Genomic DNA, 12,681 nt, shown 5'->3' with positions numbered 1-12,681 from the left:
TACAAAAAACATATGCGCTTTCTACTCACAAGGTGTTGTGAGGGCCAAATGAGATAATATCTATGAATGTGTTTGCAAACAAAACTGAAAGATTATTCTGTATTATTTCAGCAGTTCTCAACCTGTGGGTCGTGACCCCTTTGGGGGTCGAATGACCCTTTCACAGGGGTCGCCTAAGACCATCGGAAAACACATATATAATTACATATTGTTTTTGTGATTAATCACTATGCTTTAATTATCTTCAATTTGTAACAATGAAAATACATCCTGCATATCAGATATTTACATTACGATTCATAACAGTAGCAAAATTACAGTTATGAAGTAGCAACGAAAATAATTTTATGGTTGGGGGTCACCACAACGTGAGGAACTGTATTAAAGGGTCGCGGCATTAGGAAGGTTGAGAACCACTGTATTATTTCCCAGCTGTGACCTGAGCCCCTCTCAGACCCTCCACAGCTGCTCTGTTCAGCCTGCCCACCTGGAAGGCCTGCGCCTCTCTGTGCTAGCCTCGCTCTCCCTCCCACTCTCCCCCATTCTTCCCGTGTTTTCTCTCCCTCTTCTCCCTCCTCCCCTTTTGTCCCCCCCCCCCCTCTTTTTTTCCTTTTCTTCTTCTCTCCAGTCCTGGAGGCAGGCTGACTCCTTCCTTGCTGACGTGACCGTGCCCTGCATTGCCCCACGGAACCGAAGCCCTGCCGGCTGGCTCAGGTTGCCGAGGGAGAAGGGCGTCTCCCTTCTTCAAAGAGGTAAGATACCTGAGATAACATTTCATCTCTCTGATTCTCCCAGGCCCAGGCCACGGGATCGCCACATACGTCGCCCACTCACGGAGGCAGCCGCCCAATGCCCATGCCCGTCCGCTCAACATCTGCTGGCTCCACGCCCACCCACTGTCCGCAGGAGCCCCTGAGCGGAGGCGGGGGCGACATGCAGGAGGCCTTTGCACAAGGTCAGTTCCAGGAGCAGAGCTGAGCGGGTTTGGGAACAGATTCTTACTGAGATTTTTCCAGTATCACTTCTTCTGTGTGCTTAGGTTTAAGTGACCAGGTTTTTACATGCAGTATAAATAAGTCAAGGAGATGGGCTGGTCTCCAGCGGGAGGTCTGCAGGCTGTGTGCGTGCGCTCAGAGCAGCTCTCTGGGTTTCCGTGCTCTTTTTCAGGGTTGTGAGAAGTGCCCTACCCTCTGGACTTTGCTTCCTCCAGAGCAATTAGCTGGAATAGTTCCCAGAGTCACGCGCTTGCCCTGGAAAGTCTTTGGGGCAAGAAGGGAAGGAAAGGGCAGACTCTGCACGGGACCTTGCCGAGGGCATTCCGTGTCAGTGTCAGTCGTCTGAGGAGCTGGCAGCCAGCGCGCTCCGCATTTGGGGGAAGATGAGCGGCCAAGGAGTCCTGCTGGGGCGGAGACAGACACAGGGAGGTGGGAGCACAGGAGAGTGAGGCCCCGCTGAGGACCGGGGAGCACCTTGGAGTGATGTTCGTTCTGGAACCCCGACTCTTTTGATGGCGGCTGAGAAACTTGGAGCTGGCAGGGTCCTGCTCTTTAGGTGGAGGAGGACAGGAGGAGGAGGTAGACTCGGGTACCTCGTGCGGCCGCGGCCCGTGTCCCCTTAGGCACGCTGCACTGTCCCAGGGCCTGGCAGGCCGAGTCATGGGCTCTGCTCTCTCGTGTCCACGCCCACCCACCTGGCATCGCCATCTGCTCTGACTCCCCTCAGGTACGAGGAGAAACCTCCGCAATGACCTGCTGGTGGCTGCTGACTCCATCACCAACACCATGTCATCCCTGGTGAAGGAGCTCCACGCAGGTGAAGCCCAGAGCTCCCACCCGGCCCGCGCCTCCTCTCCCGCACGCGCTCCTCACTTCCTCGCCGCGTGGTAAAACCGTCACCACAGGGCACAGACCACCTCCTCTCACCACCCCCGTCCTTTGCCTTCTAGGAGCGCCCTGAGAGTCTCTCTCCCACGCGGGGTCACATAGAGACAGTTGCGCACTGAGGTTTCTCTTACGAGTCCACCGCGTGGGGCACACACAATGCAGAATTTAAAGGCGTTTAGGCCTCTGAGTCCAGTGAGGCGCCTCCTCCCTGAGTGTGTCTCCCTAGGGCCCCCCCCCCCCCCCCCCCCCCCCCCCCCCCCCCCGCCACAGCTCTCTCCTAGGCCCTGACCCCGGCTCTTTCTGCAGCTTTCCTGGAGGGCTGGCGCTGGACCAGCCACACAGCTTCTGGACTCTCTCCCGGCTGCCTTTCTGCTCCCCCTCTTTGATTTGGTTTTGAAACCCTATTCTCTCCTTTTGTCCATGACTAGGCTCTGATTCCACTTGAAGTTCGCGACCTGAGTCTGTTGCCTCCTCCCCTCCTCAAGTTCAGTGTCCGCTGTGACTTCTCTCTCAGTCTCTCCGGCACTTGGCTATTTCATTGATTTTCCTTACATAAAACCCAGGAAAGAGAGGAAAATAAAAGGCCGTTGCCATACCATCGTATCGTTAAGAATCCTGTGACGCCATCAGCTCTGTAGCGGCCAGAGACTTGCTCATTTCTTTGCAGTGGTCAGGTTCCCCTGCTGTTTACTAACCAATGGTTCCCTCCCTAAGGGCTGTAGGTCACTCGTTTACTAGCAAGTGGCTCTTTTGTTTCTTTTGACCTAATGTAATGCTTTTAAATGCCTTGAGGTAGCTTAGGTTATTCATTAAAAATATAAAGCCGTTTCTCCATGGACTATTCAAACACATACACTCACTCAGACACAGACATCGAAACCATCCGTCCATGCCCCTCAGGACGGCCAGCCTTGTGGTTCCAAGCCTTTAGTGTCAGGGAACAGCCAGGGTCTGGCCGTGGCTTCGCCCCCGAACCTGCCTGTTGTCTTTTAGGGGAGAATCAATGTGTGGCCGGGGTTGGTTTTTCCAGAGCAGTTAAGATCCAGTCCTCCTGTGCAGGGAGCATTATGGGGACACTGTCCGATTCTGGTGCTACTTCTCAGTGCCTGTCAAAAGCACCCCCTCCATGCACACGTAGGCAGAAGCAGTGACTGCGTCGAGGTGACCTCACAAGTGATTAGAAAGTGCCTTCTATTAGAGCTCCCCTCAGGTTTCAGAAACCCCACTTTTAAAGGGAATTTCTTAAGGGATTTCAGGCCCAAGAAATTAGCTACACATGTGCCTCTTGGCAACTTACTAGGGTTTATGCAGAATAAGTGGCCCATGAGCTCATCACACTGGATGGGAGGTAACTGGACATCGTTAAACACAGCACATGGAGGCCAAGCAGCTTCACAGAAACTGGAAGTTAGGACCCGCGGTCGCCAGCTGGTGGCCCATGGACCCCTGGTGGTCTGTGAGGTCCGAAAGGTTGGCAACCACTGGTTTAGGAGATGCACGGCGACCTCTCACAGCAGGAAAGGGAAAGGGTGGTGGCCACAGAATTGTGCCATGTGTCTGGAAGGTGCCTTAGAGATCACGTTGTCCAGTCCCCTTGCTTTAGAAATGCAGTGAGTAGTTATCAGAAAAGTAATTTGCCTAACGTTGTGCAGTTTGAAGGGGCAGAGCTGGTCCTAGATACAGGGGTGGGCAAACTTTTTGACTCGAGGGCCACAATGGGTTCTTAAACTGGACCGGAGGGCTGGAACAAAAGCATGGATGGAGTGTTTGTGTGAACTAATATAAATTCAAAGTAAGCATCATTACATAAAAGGGTACGGTCTTTTTTTTTTTTAGTTTTATTCATTTCAAACGGGCCGTAGTTTGCCCACGGCTGTACCTAGAACTTAGAGCAGTGGTTCTCAACCTTGGCTGCACATTAGAATCACCTGGAAATCTTTTTAAAATCCTGATTTCTGGGCCTCATCCTCCGGAAATTCTGTTTCTTTGTTATGGGGTGGGGCCACAACATTAGTAACAAAGAAACAGAATTTCCAGAGGATGAGGCCCAGAAATCAGGATTTTAAAAAGATTCCCAGGTGATTCTAATGTGCAGCCAAGGTTGAGAACCACTGACTTAGGGCTTCAGGACCCAAGTCGGTGCTCTTCCCACTGCCCTATCCCACACAGGACAGAACATCAAGCCCGCAGCCGCACGAGGGCCCCGTCACTGCTGCGCTGCTCGCTCCAACACTGCCGTCCATAAGGAGATGTGGACCGAGCCCACACATGGCTCAGTAGCTCCATAAAATGCGGGAATAGACGTTTTTACATGCAAGGCGGCCAGTGTCCCAGTGCATGGAAGGGCCGTCCCCCACACCAGCCCATTCTCACTGCCACCGTGCAGCTGGTGTCAGGATGAGATCAGATGTTCAGGTTATCTTTACATCTATTTATACAGGGTGGACCTGCTCTTTATACCCCTAGCTTGCCCTCCTCATCTTTTTTGAAATATTTTCACAAATAATGGAATCTTCAAGTTGGCCGGGATCTTAGAAGTCATTTGCTCCAGTTTGCCTCCCGATAGAAAAGTCCTCTGTCTGAATATTTCCAGAGAGCTCATCATTGGGACGTTCTTCCTTATCAGGGAGCCACAGTCCGCCTTTCTGTAACCCATTTATCCTCACTCAACCCTCGAAAGCTACCCAGACTCCGTTCAGTTCCTGCTCTTTCTGTTGCCTTTCAAGTATCTGGCAGCAGACAACAAGGCTCTCCCTCAGCCTTATTCCTCTTTAGGCAACTGTCTGGGGTTCCTTCAGCCATCCCTAAGGCGGCGTGGTTTCCACTCTGCCCTCCTGCTTGCCCACACTGGGCTGTGGCCGAGTGCTTCAAGGCCCCAGTTCAAAGTGAGTGAGTTCCCAGGGCTGAGCACACTTCTCCGGATCCCCGGTCGGTGGGGGGTCTTCTCCCTGCAGAGCACAGCGAATGTGACCTCCCCAGCAGACCCCTGCAAAAGCAAGCTGAGATGCCACTCATTTTTTTCTCGCAGCCAATTGCACTGCTCAGTCATTTTAAGATTGTTGTCAGCTAAAACCTCTAGTTGTTTGTTTGTTTGTTTGTTTGTTTTAACGGAAGCCAGTGTAGATCTAGGTATCCCCACCATGCCCTTTCATGGTTGCTTTCTTTAACCTGAATGCACAATATTAGCTATATCCCGAGTAGATGTCATCACTTTAGGGAAAACGGGCATAGAGAAGAGGTGGCCACCCCAGCTCGGTCACCAGGAAGCCAGCAGCCGTGCAGGGGACATCGGACTGCTCTGCGTGCTTCTAAGGGCTCTGAGTAGGTCCTGTGAAGCATGGTGGGGGGCTGGACCCCACAGGTGCAGACGAGGTGAGGCCTGGAGGCTGCAGCCATGAGCCGGTAGCCAGGGTGTCATCCCCAGCCTCCTGTGTGACTCCCTTCACCCCCCTCTATGCTTGTCCTGTGCTCAAGGTCACGGGCGTCCTTGTTTTCCCAGCAGAGGAAGGTGCAGAGGAAGAAGAGGAGAAGAGGCAGAGTGGGAAAGACAGAGGTAAAGGCAGCTCAGGACCCCGAGCACGAACGGGAGCAGAGCTGTGTAGCCCCTGAACAAGCGCCCCCTCCCTCTTGTTTCTGCTTTTCCTCCTGCTGCCCCCTTCCCCCAAGCTTCCAGCCCCTCAGCTCCTCCTGCCTCCTTGTCCCCACTGGCCGCCAAGTGTTTCCCCGGAGGCGGTAGTGTCAGTGGGTCAGCAAAGCCTCCTGATTTCTGATGCAATGATAGGTGGTTGGGATACAGGAAATTAGATAAACAGCAAAACAAAACCTGCCCCCTGGCCTCAAGGAGCTTATGATGTAGTTAGGAAAGCAAGATGCAAAATAAACAGGAGACAAAGTGAAGTGGCAGGAAAAGTTAATCATCAAACTTTGAGTGTATGATTATACGTACAGGGAAGGTTTCTGAAAAGGAAGAGATGATTGTGGGCAGAAAAGCAATAAAGAGGTATCAGCAGAGGTCAGTGTAGATATACCTCAGAGATATTGCAGGATCAGTTCCAGACCAGCGCAATAAAGCGAGTATCGCCATAAAGCCAGTCATCATCTTATTGCAGGTGGAGGTTCTTGCCTTCAGTTTGTAAAAAACACAGCATCTGTGATGCACAGTAAAGGGAAGTGCAATAAAATGAGGCGTGCCTGGAATGTAAAACCCACTTAATACTATGTGTGAAGAGCTGTGCCAAGTGATTGCCACACATGATCTCATTTAATCCTTAACAACCCTGTGAGATAGAGAATAACAGTCCCATTTTACTGATTAGAAAATAGGCTCAGAGAGACTTAGATCGTGTAGCTATTAAGTGGCAGATACTGGGTTTGAACTGGGTCCTTCTGACTCCCAACTCCATGTTCTTAATCTTCATGCTTCTGTATTTCACCAAACAGGCAACAAAATTCTCTTTGGACATTTAAGAGCTGTTATTTTTTTTTTTAAATATATTTTTATTGATTTCAGAGAGGAAGAGAGAGAAATAGAAACATCAGTGATGAGAGAGAATCATTGATTGGCTGCCTCCTGCACACCCCTACTGGGGATCAAGCCCACAACCCGGGCACGTGCCCTTGACGGGAATTGAACCCAGGAGCCTCCAGTCCGCAGACCAACACTCTATCCACTGAGCCAAACCAGCTAGGGCAAGAGTTAGCTGTTATTTGTTACATACCACTATGTCCGCTGCTGGATTCCTCCAAAACGTGAGCTCCACAAGGCAGAGCCCTTGGTCTGTTTTGTGCGCGTTGTACCCCCAGTGCCTAGAACGGTGCCTCGCGTGCAGTGGGATGTCAGTAAATAAAGAAATGGAAGGAAATAAACAGGGTGATGTGCCACGAGCACGTTGTCAGGGAGAGAGGCAGCGAAGGCCTGGAAAGTCCCTGTTGGCTGCTGGACACAGCCCTCCTGTTGGTTCCACTGCCCCAGGAGGGACGGGTTCTAGACAAGGCTCAGAGCCGCTGAAGGACTGCACAGGGAATACATGGCAGAGCCTGGATTCAACCCCGGTTTCTCTACCTCCAACACCCAGGCTCTAGTCTGAACAGATGACTAGACTAAGTGAAGGTAAGGAAGGGAGGGAAGAAGGTCCATACGGCCAGGAAGCTGTGACGGGAAAGGGAAAGCCTAGTGGGAGGGGGTCTGCAGTGGTGTTTGCCCGTAGGGCTCGTGTGGGTAAGAGGGGAGACTTTGGAGTGTGTCAGCCAGGACACTGGCACTGCCAAGGAAGAAACGGGGGGCAGAGGACACCTCCCTCAGGTGCTGAAACCATCTAGTGACCAGAGCCAGGCCTGGGAGGAGGCGGACACGCCCTGGGACGATGGGTGAGAATGGCAGGTCTGGCATGGATGTTGAAGGCCAGAAGCTGAGGGCAGTGGTGTTTGAAACATCTAGAAATGCTACAGAGGAATGTAGGGAAGACTGGCGTCCCTGTGCCAATAGGAGACTAAGGAAGAAGGCAGGAGGGTTGCAGTACAAGAGGTGAAAAGCAGACACACAAAGATCAATTTACACTTATGTAAACACATGCGCCACACAAGCACGCACGCATGCACACAGTCCAACCAGATCCTGGCGTTCATGTGGAGTGCTCTTGCCTGAAGGTGTAACAGCTGCTGCTCTGGCCTCTCTTGCCGTAGACCTCCCTCCTCCAATAGCTTTCCCATGGCCTCTCCTCAGCCTCCCTCCGATCCCCGAAGCCCAGAGGGCTCTGCCCTGAGCACTGGGGCTCGCCCGGACCATGGGCTTTAGCCGGCAGTCCTGGTTCAAGGCCGGACGTAGGCTGCACCTCACGTGTGGACTGGGGACGGTCCCCTGGCCTGGTGTCTCCCGGCTTCAGGGTCTCTGCCTTTATGCCTGCGTGGCCCTATCACAGCTCTGCTTCCTGTCCCTCCCGCTCTCCGTGTCTGCTCCTGTGTCTGTCAGTGCCTGTACCAGAGTTGATGTCGTCAAATCTTTCTGTGAGAGCACCTACCTTTCTATTGCTATGGCTTTTAGGTGTCATCCCCGAGGGAAGAGTGTTAGGAGTTGGGGTTAGAGCTGGATAGAGTTTTAGAAAAATGTTTGACTTTCAACATTGTAAGCATGCATGTCAAACTTGCAGCCCCGTGGCCTTGAGTTTGACATGCTTGTAAAGTCCTCGGATATGCCCCTGTCGCTACAGTGTAGCTGTTATGTGGGTGTGGTTCTAAAACCAAGTGTTTTTATGGATAGACCTTCTGAGTCTCTGCCATGATCTGGGCATGAGTTTTTGCTGTAGGCTTTGCAGTAGCTACTGCCACCTAGGCCAATGGTTCTCAACCTGTGGGTCGCGATCCCTTTGGGGGTCGAACGACCCTTTCACCGGGGTCGCCTAAGACCATCGGAAAACACATATATAATTACATATTGTTTTTGTGATTAATCACTATGCTTTAATTATGTTCAGTTTGTATCAATGAAATTGGGGGTCACCACAACATGAGGAACTGTATTAAAGGGTCGCGGCATTAGGAAGGTTGAGAACCACTGACCTAGGCATTGGAGAGCAGTAACTATCAACCATAAAGAGAGAGAGATTTGCCTCTTTGGGGTTGAGATCGTGCTGACAAAATATAAACACAACTTGTCAGGCAAACATCGTCTCTCAATGCAAACACCTTGAGAGCCAGGTGGACACTTTTGAAGAATTCACACCTGAGCTGGACTTCCCGCCCACATTCCCCCTCAGGCCTCTCCCTGCCCTGCCCTGGCTCTCTGTCCGCTGCATCCCGAGGAATGCTTCTGCTCTGTTGGGGTACCCTTCCTACTTTGCATCCCTCACCCCTCACCTTGAGTGGTGATCACTTTTAACCAAGACCACATAGATGGCACAGACGAGCAGAACTTCCCCGTGTGACTTCAGAGCCTGAATCTGTCGCAGCTACTCCAGGGTCTCATTTATGCTCCTGGGTCCTTCAGAATCCCTCCCCCAGGACCTGCCAGGCCTGGTGCTGAGAGCTGGAAGCGCAGTTTGCACACGTAAAGGACCCTGTGCGGTCTGGAGACCGGCGGCGGCCTCCGAGAGGAAGACAGTGAGGGTCCAGGCAGTGGCCGCAAATCCAGGGCGAGCGAGAGGATGGCCTCGCATCCCCAAGCGGATACGCCTGCAGGACGGAAACGCTGCCCCACTGAGTGTAACTCACTCTCACCAAGCTCACGCTCAGGACTGCAGGGGCTGTACCCCCTGAAGTAACCACTCCCTGGATTTCGGGGGGCTTCCTTTCCATTCTAGCATCAGTATGTCCTCTTGGGAGGCGCTGGTCTCTGAGGCTTTTATGGGGTTGCAGCTGCTGGCTGTAGGTGGTGTGAGCTCCTCTGTTTTCACACCTGGTGGGGGAAATCGGTCTACGAGGAACAAAGGGAGAGGCGAGTCCAGAAGCCCATGGGTGCAGGGGTCAGGGAGCCCCTGGGGAAAGGTCCAGGGAGTGAGAAGGCCCTGGTGGTGACCTCAGTGTGTTGTTTGTGTCCGTGCTGCACAGGTTAACGGAGGAGCCGGGGACCGAGAGGAAGCGGTGAGTACAGAGCCTGCTCTGCTCTCCCCACAGCCCTTCCCTTCAAGGTCACGGTCTGCCTTTCCCCCTCCCTGTCTTCAGCCCCACCTCCCAGGCCAGGCCCACCCAACAGGTGGAGACCCAAGGCAGGGTTTTCTTTACAGAGCCCGACAGCGCCTCTTCCCCTTGCCAAGCCCCACCAGCCTGCCCATTTGGCCCGGGTCCCATTGTGCTGGGCCTGGGCCTGGGCTCAGACAGGGCTCGGCGACACCTGTGTCAGGATGCAGTTGGCTGAGCAGGCTGTGTCCTCAGAGGTCGGCTGAGAGCCGCCCGAGTCCTGGGGTTGCCTCTGCCTCCCTGCTCCTGTTTTCCCATGGCCACTCTCATTCTTCCCTGGGGACCCAAACCACAGCCCCTGAGTCCCGGAGACCCCGTCACCCAGAGCTGTAACCTGCCGCAGGTCCTCACCTCCGACACCTGTTTCATCTGCAGGATCACACTGCCTCTGTTAGCCGATCGATCAAGCCAGTCCCAGCGGTGCCTGCGAGCTGCACCTTCTCACTTTCTTAAAGAAATAAGAGTACAGGTTGCCCTCAGGCAAATGCCCATTGCCTTTAGGAATTAGTCTTCCCCTTTTTCATCTTAGGGCCTTAATTCTTACCTAGTTCCAGTTACAAGATACTGCAGCTTCTGGGCATGCTCGGAAAATGATTTCTTTCAAGGATAGATGCCTTTGGTACAGCCAGGAGAGGTCTCTTTGTTTTTCAATCTTTTCTTCCCGCCCCTCCCCTCCCCCACGTGTGTGTAAACGTTAGGCCATCTTGCTGAGTTACAGATCTTTCCGGCAGAAAAGCCAGGGCTGCAGGCCCATGATTCAGAAGAGGAGCCTTCCCAGGCCCGTCCAAGCTGTCTCACCCTGGAGCAGCCTCCAGGCCTTTTCCCGACACTCCCTCCACCCCCGTCTGCACCAGGCCCTTGTGGGGCTCTGTCCCCCACGCACCTGCCAGCTGTGAGGCCTGCACTGACTCAGGGATCCTGCAGGCGCCCAAGCTGCAGAAATTCGCCCGCTGCCCTGGAAATCACAGAGCCTCCGGGGCCTGGGCAGGCTTTTACCTAAACGCACTGCACACTCAGGCAAGGCCCTTCCCGACAGCAGCCCCAGGGCTGCCCAGCTAGCGAGGGAGTCAGGAGCCGACTTGCCTTCGGGAGCTGCCAGAGCCCCCCTCCCTGGGGCACTGGATCTGGGAGACAGGGAGCGGTGGCTCCGAGCCATCTGGCTCACCCCGTTCCTGCAGAGAGGAAAGGAAGGCCCACCACCCGGAACTGGGTGCCAGAAATAGAAGCGGAGCTGGGTCCTCTGCCCCTGGCACCGTTCCCCGACCTGTCAGACATTAGGAGAAACTCACCCCCGCAGAGAGTCGGGTGAAAAGCCCAGCCTTCCAGGTGGCTGCGTTGCAGAGACCCCCTAAGGTCTGCTCGCTGCCATGACGCCAGCGAAGGCCTTCCTCCCTCCCACTCGGTGTTTACAGGCACGTCTCTGACCTCCCTGCCCTTCTCCTCAGTCACATTCCACACCCTGCACTGCGAACCCGGGAAGTATTTTCCAACCCGGTGACCCAAGCGGGACTCCAGAGATTCTGGGTGCCCCCGGGAAAGGGGGTGTGAGTACCGTCAGCCCTCTGCACCCTTCCCAGGTGAAAGGGAACACCCAGAGACCCGGCCCTGCCCGAAGCCTCATCCCCAGCAGATGTTAGCAGCGTTTGCTCCAAGGCTGTCGCAGTGGCCGCCAGTAACAGCGCATCTGCCCTGCACAGGCCCCGGAGGCGTGGAGCGAGCTGGCATCGACCTGAGGAAGGCGGGGTTCTCCCCCAGAGGCGCATTCCTGTCCGTCTTTCCACTGCACACCTGGATCCGGCCTGCAGGCTGCCAGATGTCACCACCCGCCCGGCAGAGGGGAACCCAGAGCCAGTGGGGAGTGGGAGGCCGCCTGATGCCCTGCTGGTGGGCGGCCCCCTCGCCCAGTCCTGCATGAACTAGCATCTTCGCTCTCCCCTCAGGCAGGGTCTCATCTCTGCGGGGGGGAGTCTATGGGGGGTTGAAAGAGAAAAGAAACAGCACAAGCCTCCTGTGTGTGTGTGTGACCTGGAGTTCTTACTGGCCTCTTGCCAGCATATAGGGTGCTTCCCTAGGTCGGGGCACAAGTTTCCTCCCTACCTTTAAAACAAACAGGTGAGACATTCACACCCTGGCCACAGTGCTAAAAATAGTCTCCTTCCTTTCCCTCGCTCGGTGAGGCTTCCGCCGCCCCGTTTGATGCCACAGCCGCTGCAGAGCAGCCGCGGACGGGAAGGGGGAGCCGAGCTCTGCGTCGCAGCCCGCGTTCCTCCAGCAGCGAGAGGTTCTGTGAGCAAAGCCGGTGGCCCGTCGCCAGGCGCCTGGCCCGTGGCCGCCAGGGGGCGCCCCGCCCGGGTGCCGCGCGCGGCCCGTCCCCGCTCAGGGCTCCATTCTGCGCTGCCACACTTGATCTTCATCCCAAGTCCCGGTGCTCGGCGTTTATTTTTTTCTCCTCCCTGGGCTCCAGGATGTTATTTTTAGTAGAAGAACTTCTATAAATATTTATAAAGGGCAGTGACTGGAATGAAGTGAGAGGCCCCACAGCTGGCTCTCGCGTCCCCCAGCACACGCCTCTGCAGACCCCTGCCCGCTGCCCGCGGAGGTCTGTGCGGAGCCGGAGCGCTCAGCCCAGCCAGACACGGGGAGTCACATGGGAACCGCGTGAGGGAGCCGCCGGGGTACGGCGGGGGCGGGGTTAGTCCTTCCCCGGCACTGTCTCTGCTCCCTCGGTTGCCCTCCTTCCGGGAGGAGGGCAAGGCTGGTGTGTGGGAGAGCCGCACCCGTACTGGGGTGAGGGGCAGGTGCGAGGGAGCCTGCTCCCGCCGATGCCTGCGAGGAGCAAGGGGGCCAGGAGCGCGTCCCCTGGTGTAAGATCGCGCCCCCTCCACGCCTCGGGAGGAGCCCCACACCTGGTGGAGGGTTGCCCCCCCCCCCCCCACGGCAGCTCTCAGGTGCTCCCTCTGTTCAGTGACCAGCAGAGGCCCTGGAAGGAGAAAGCCATCGGTGAAAATGTGCTCCCGCGCCCAGAAGGCGGGGACCGGCCTGCCTGGGGGACCAGAAGGGGCAGGGATGAGTGTAACCACATGGAAAGTTTGGGGGACCTTCCAAATAATGGGAGTAAGGTATGGGG

At 55.1% G+C, this 12,681-nt stretch overlaps 1 protein-coding gene across 15 annotated transcripts in view; it reads left to right on the top strand.

Moving 5' to 3' along the window:
* The window catches only part of DTNB (dystrobrevin beta), a 157,042-nt gene extending 145,341 nt beyond the window's left edge, over positions 1-11,701 (top strand). For 5 of the 15 annotated variants that reach the window (XM_070428818.1, XM_070428819.1, XM_070428826.1 and 2 more), the window contains 5 exons: positions 796-955; positions 1,723-1,812; positions 5,383-5,436; positions 9,426-9,458; positions 11,252-11,300. In XM_070428818.1, coding sequence (XP_070284919.1) covers positions 796-955; positions 1,723-1,812; positions 5,383-5,436; positions 9,426-9,430 — 309 coding nt within the window. In that variant the 3' untranslated portion in view covers positions 9,431-9,458; positions 11,252-11,300. Of the gene's footprint in view, positions 1-795; positions 956-1,722; positions 1,813-1,945; positions 2,126-2,311; positions 2,822-5,382; positions 5,437-9,425; positions 9,459-11,251 lie in introns of those variants that run through there. The other 10 variants (XM_070428829.1, XM_070428828.1, XM_070428823.1 and 7 more) reach the window with 8 other exon arrangements.
* The last annotated feature ends 980 nt before the right edge of the window (positions 11,702-12,681 follow it).

Source organism: Myotis yumanensis, unplaced genomic scaffold, assembly GCF_028538775.1.
Source record: "Myotis yumanensis isolate MYYU_CA2020_CCGP unplaced genomic scaffold, mMyoYum1.0.hap1 SCAF_11, whole genome shotgun sequence".
Classification (NCBI taxonomy): domain Eukaryota; kingdom Metazoa; phylum Chordata; class Mammalia; order Chiroptera; family Vespertilionidae; genus Myotis; species Myotis yumanensis.
Note: the sequence above shows the minus strand (reverse complement) of the source record. Positions and strands in the feature narration are given on the sequence as shown.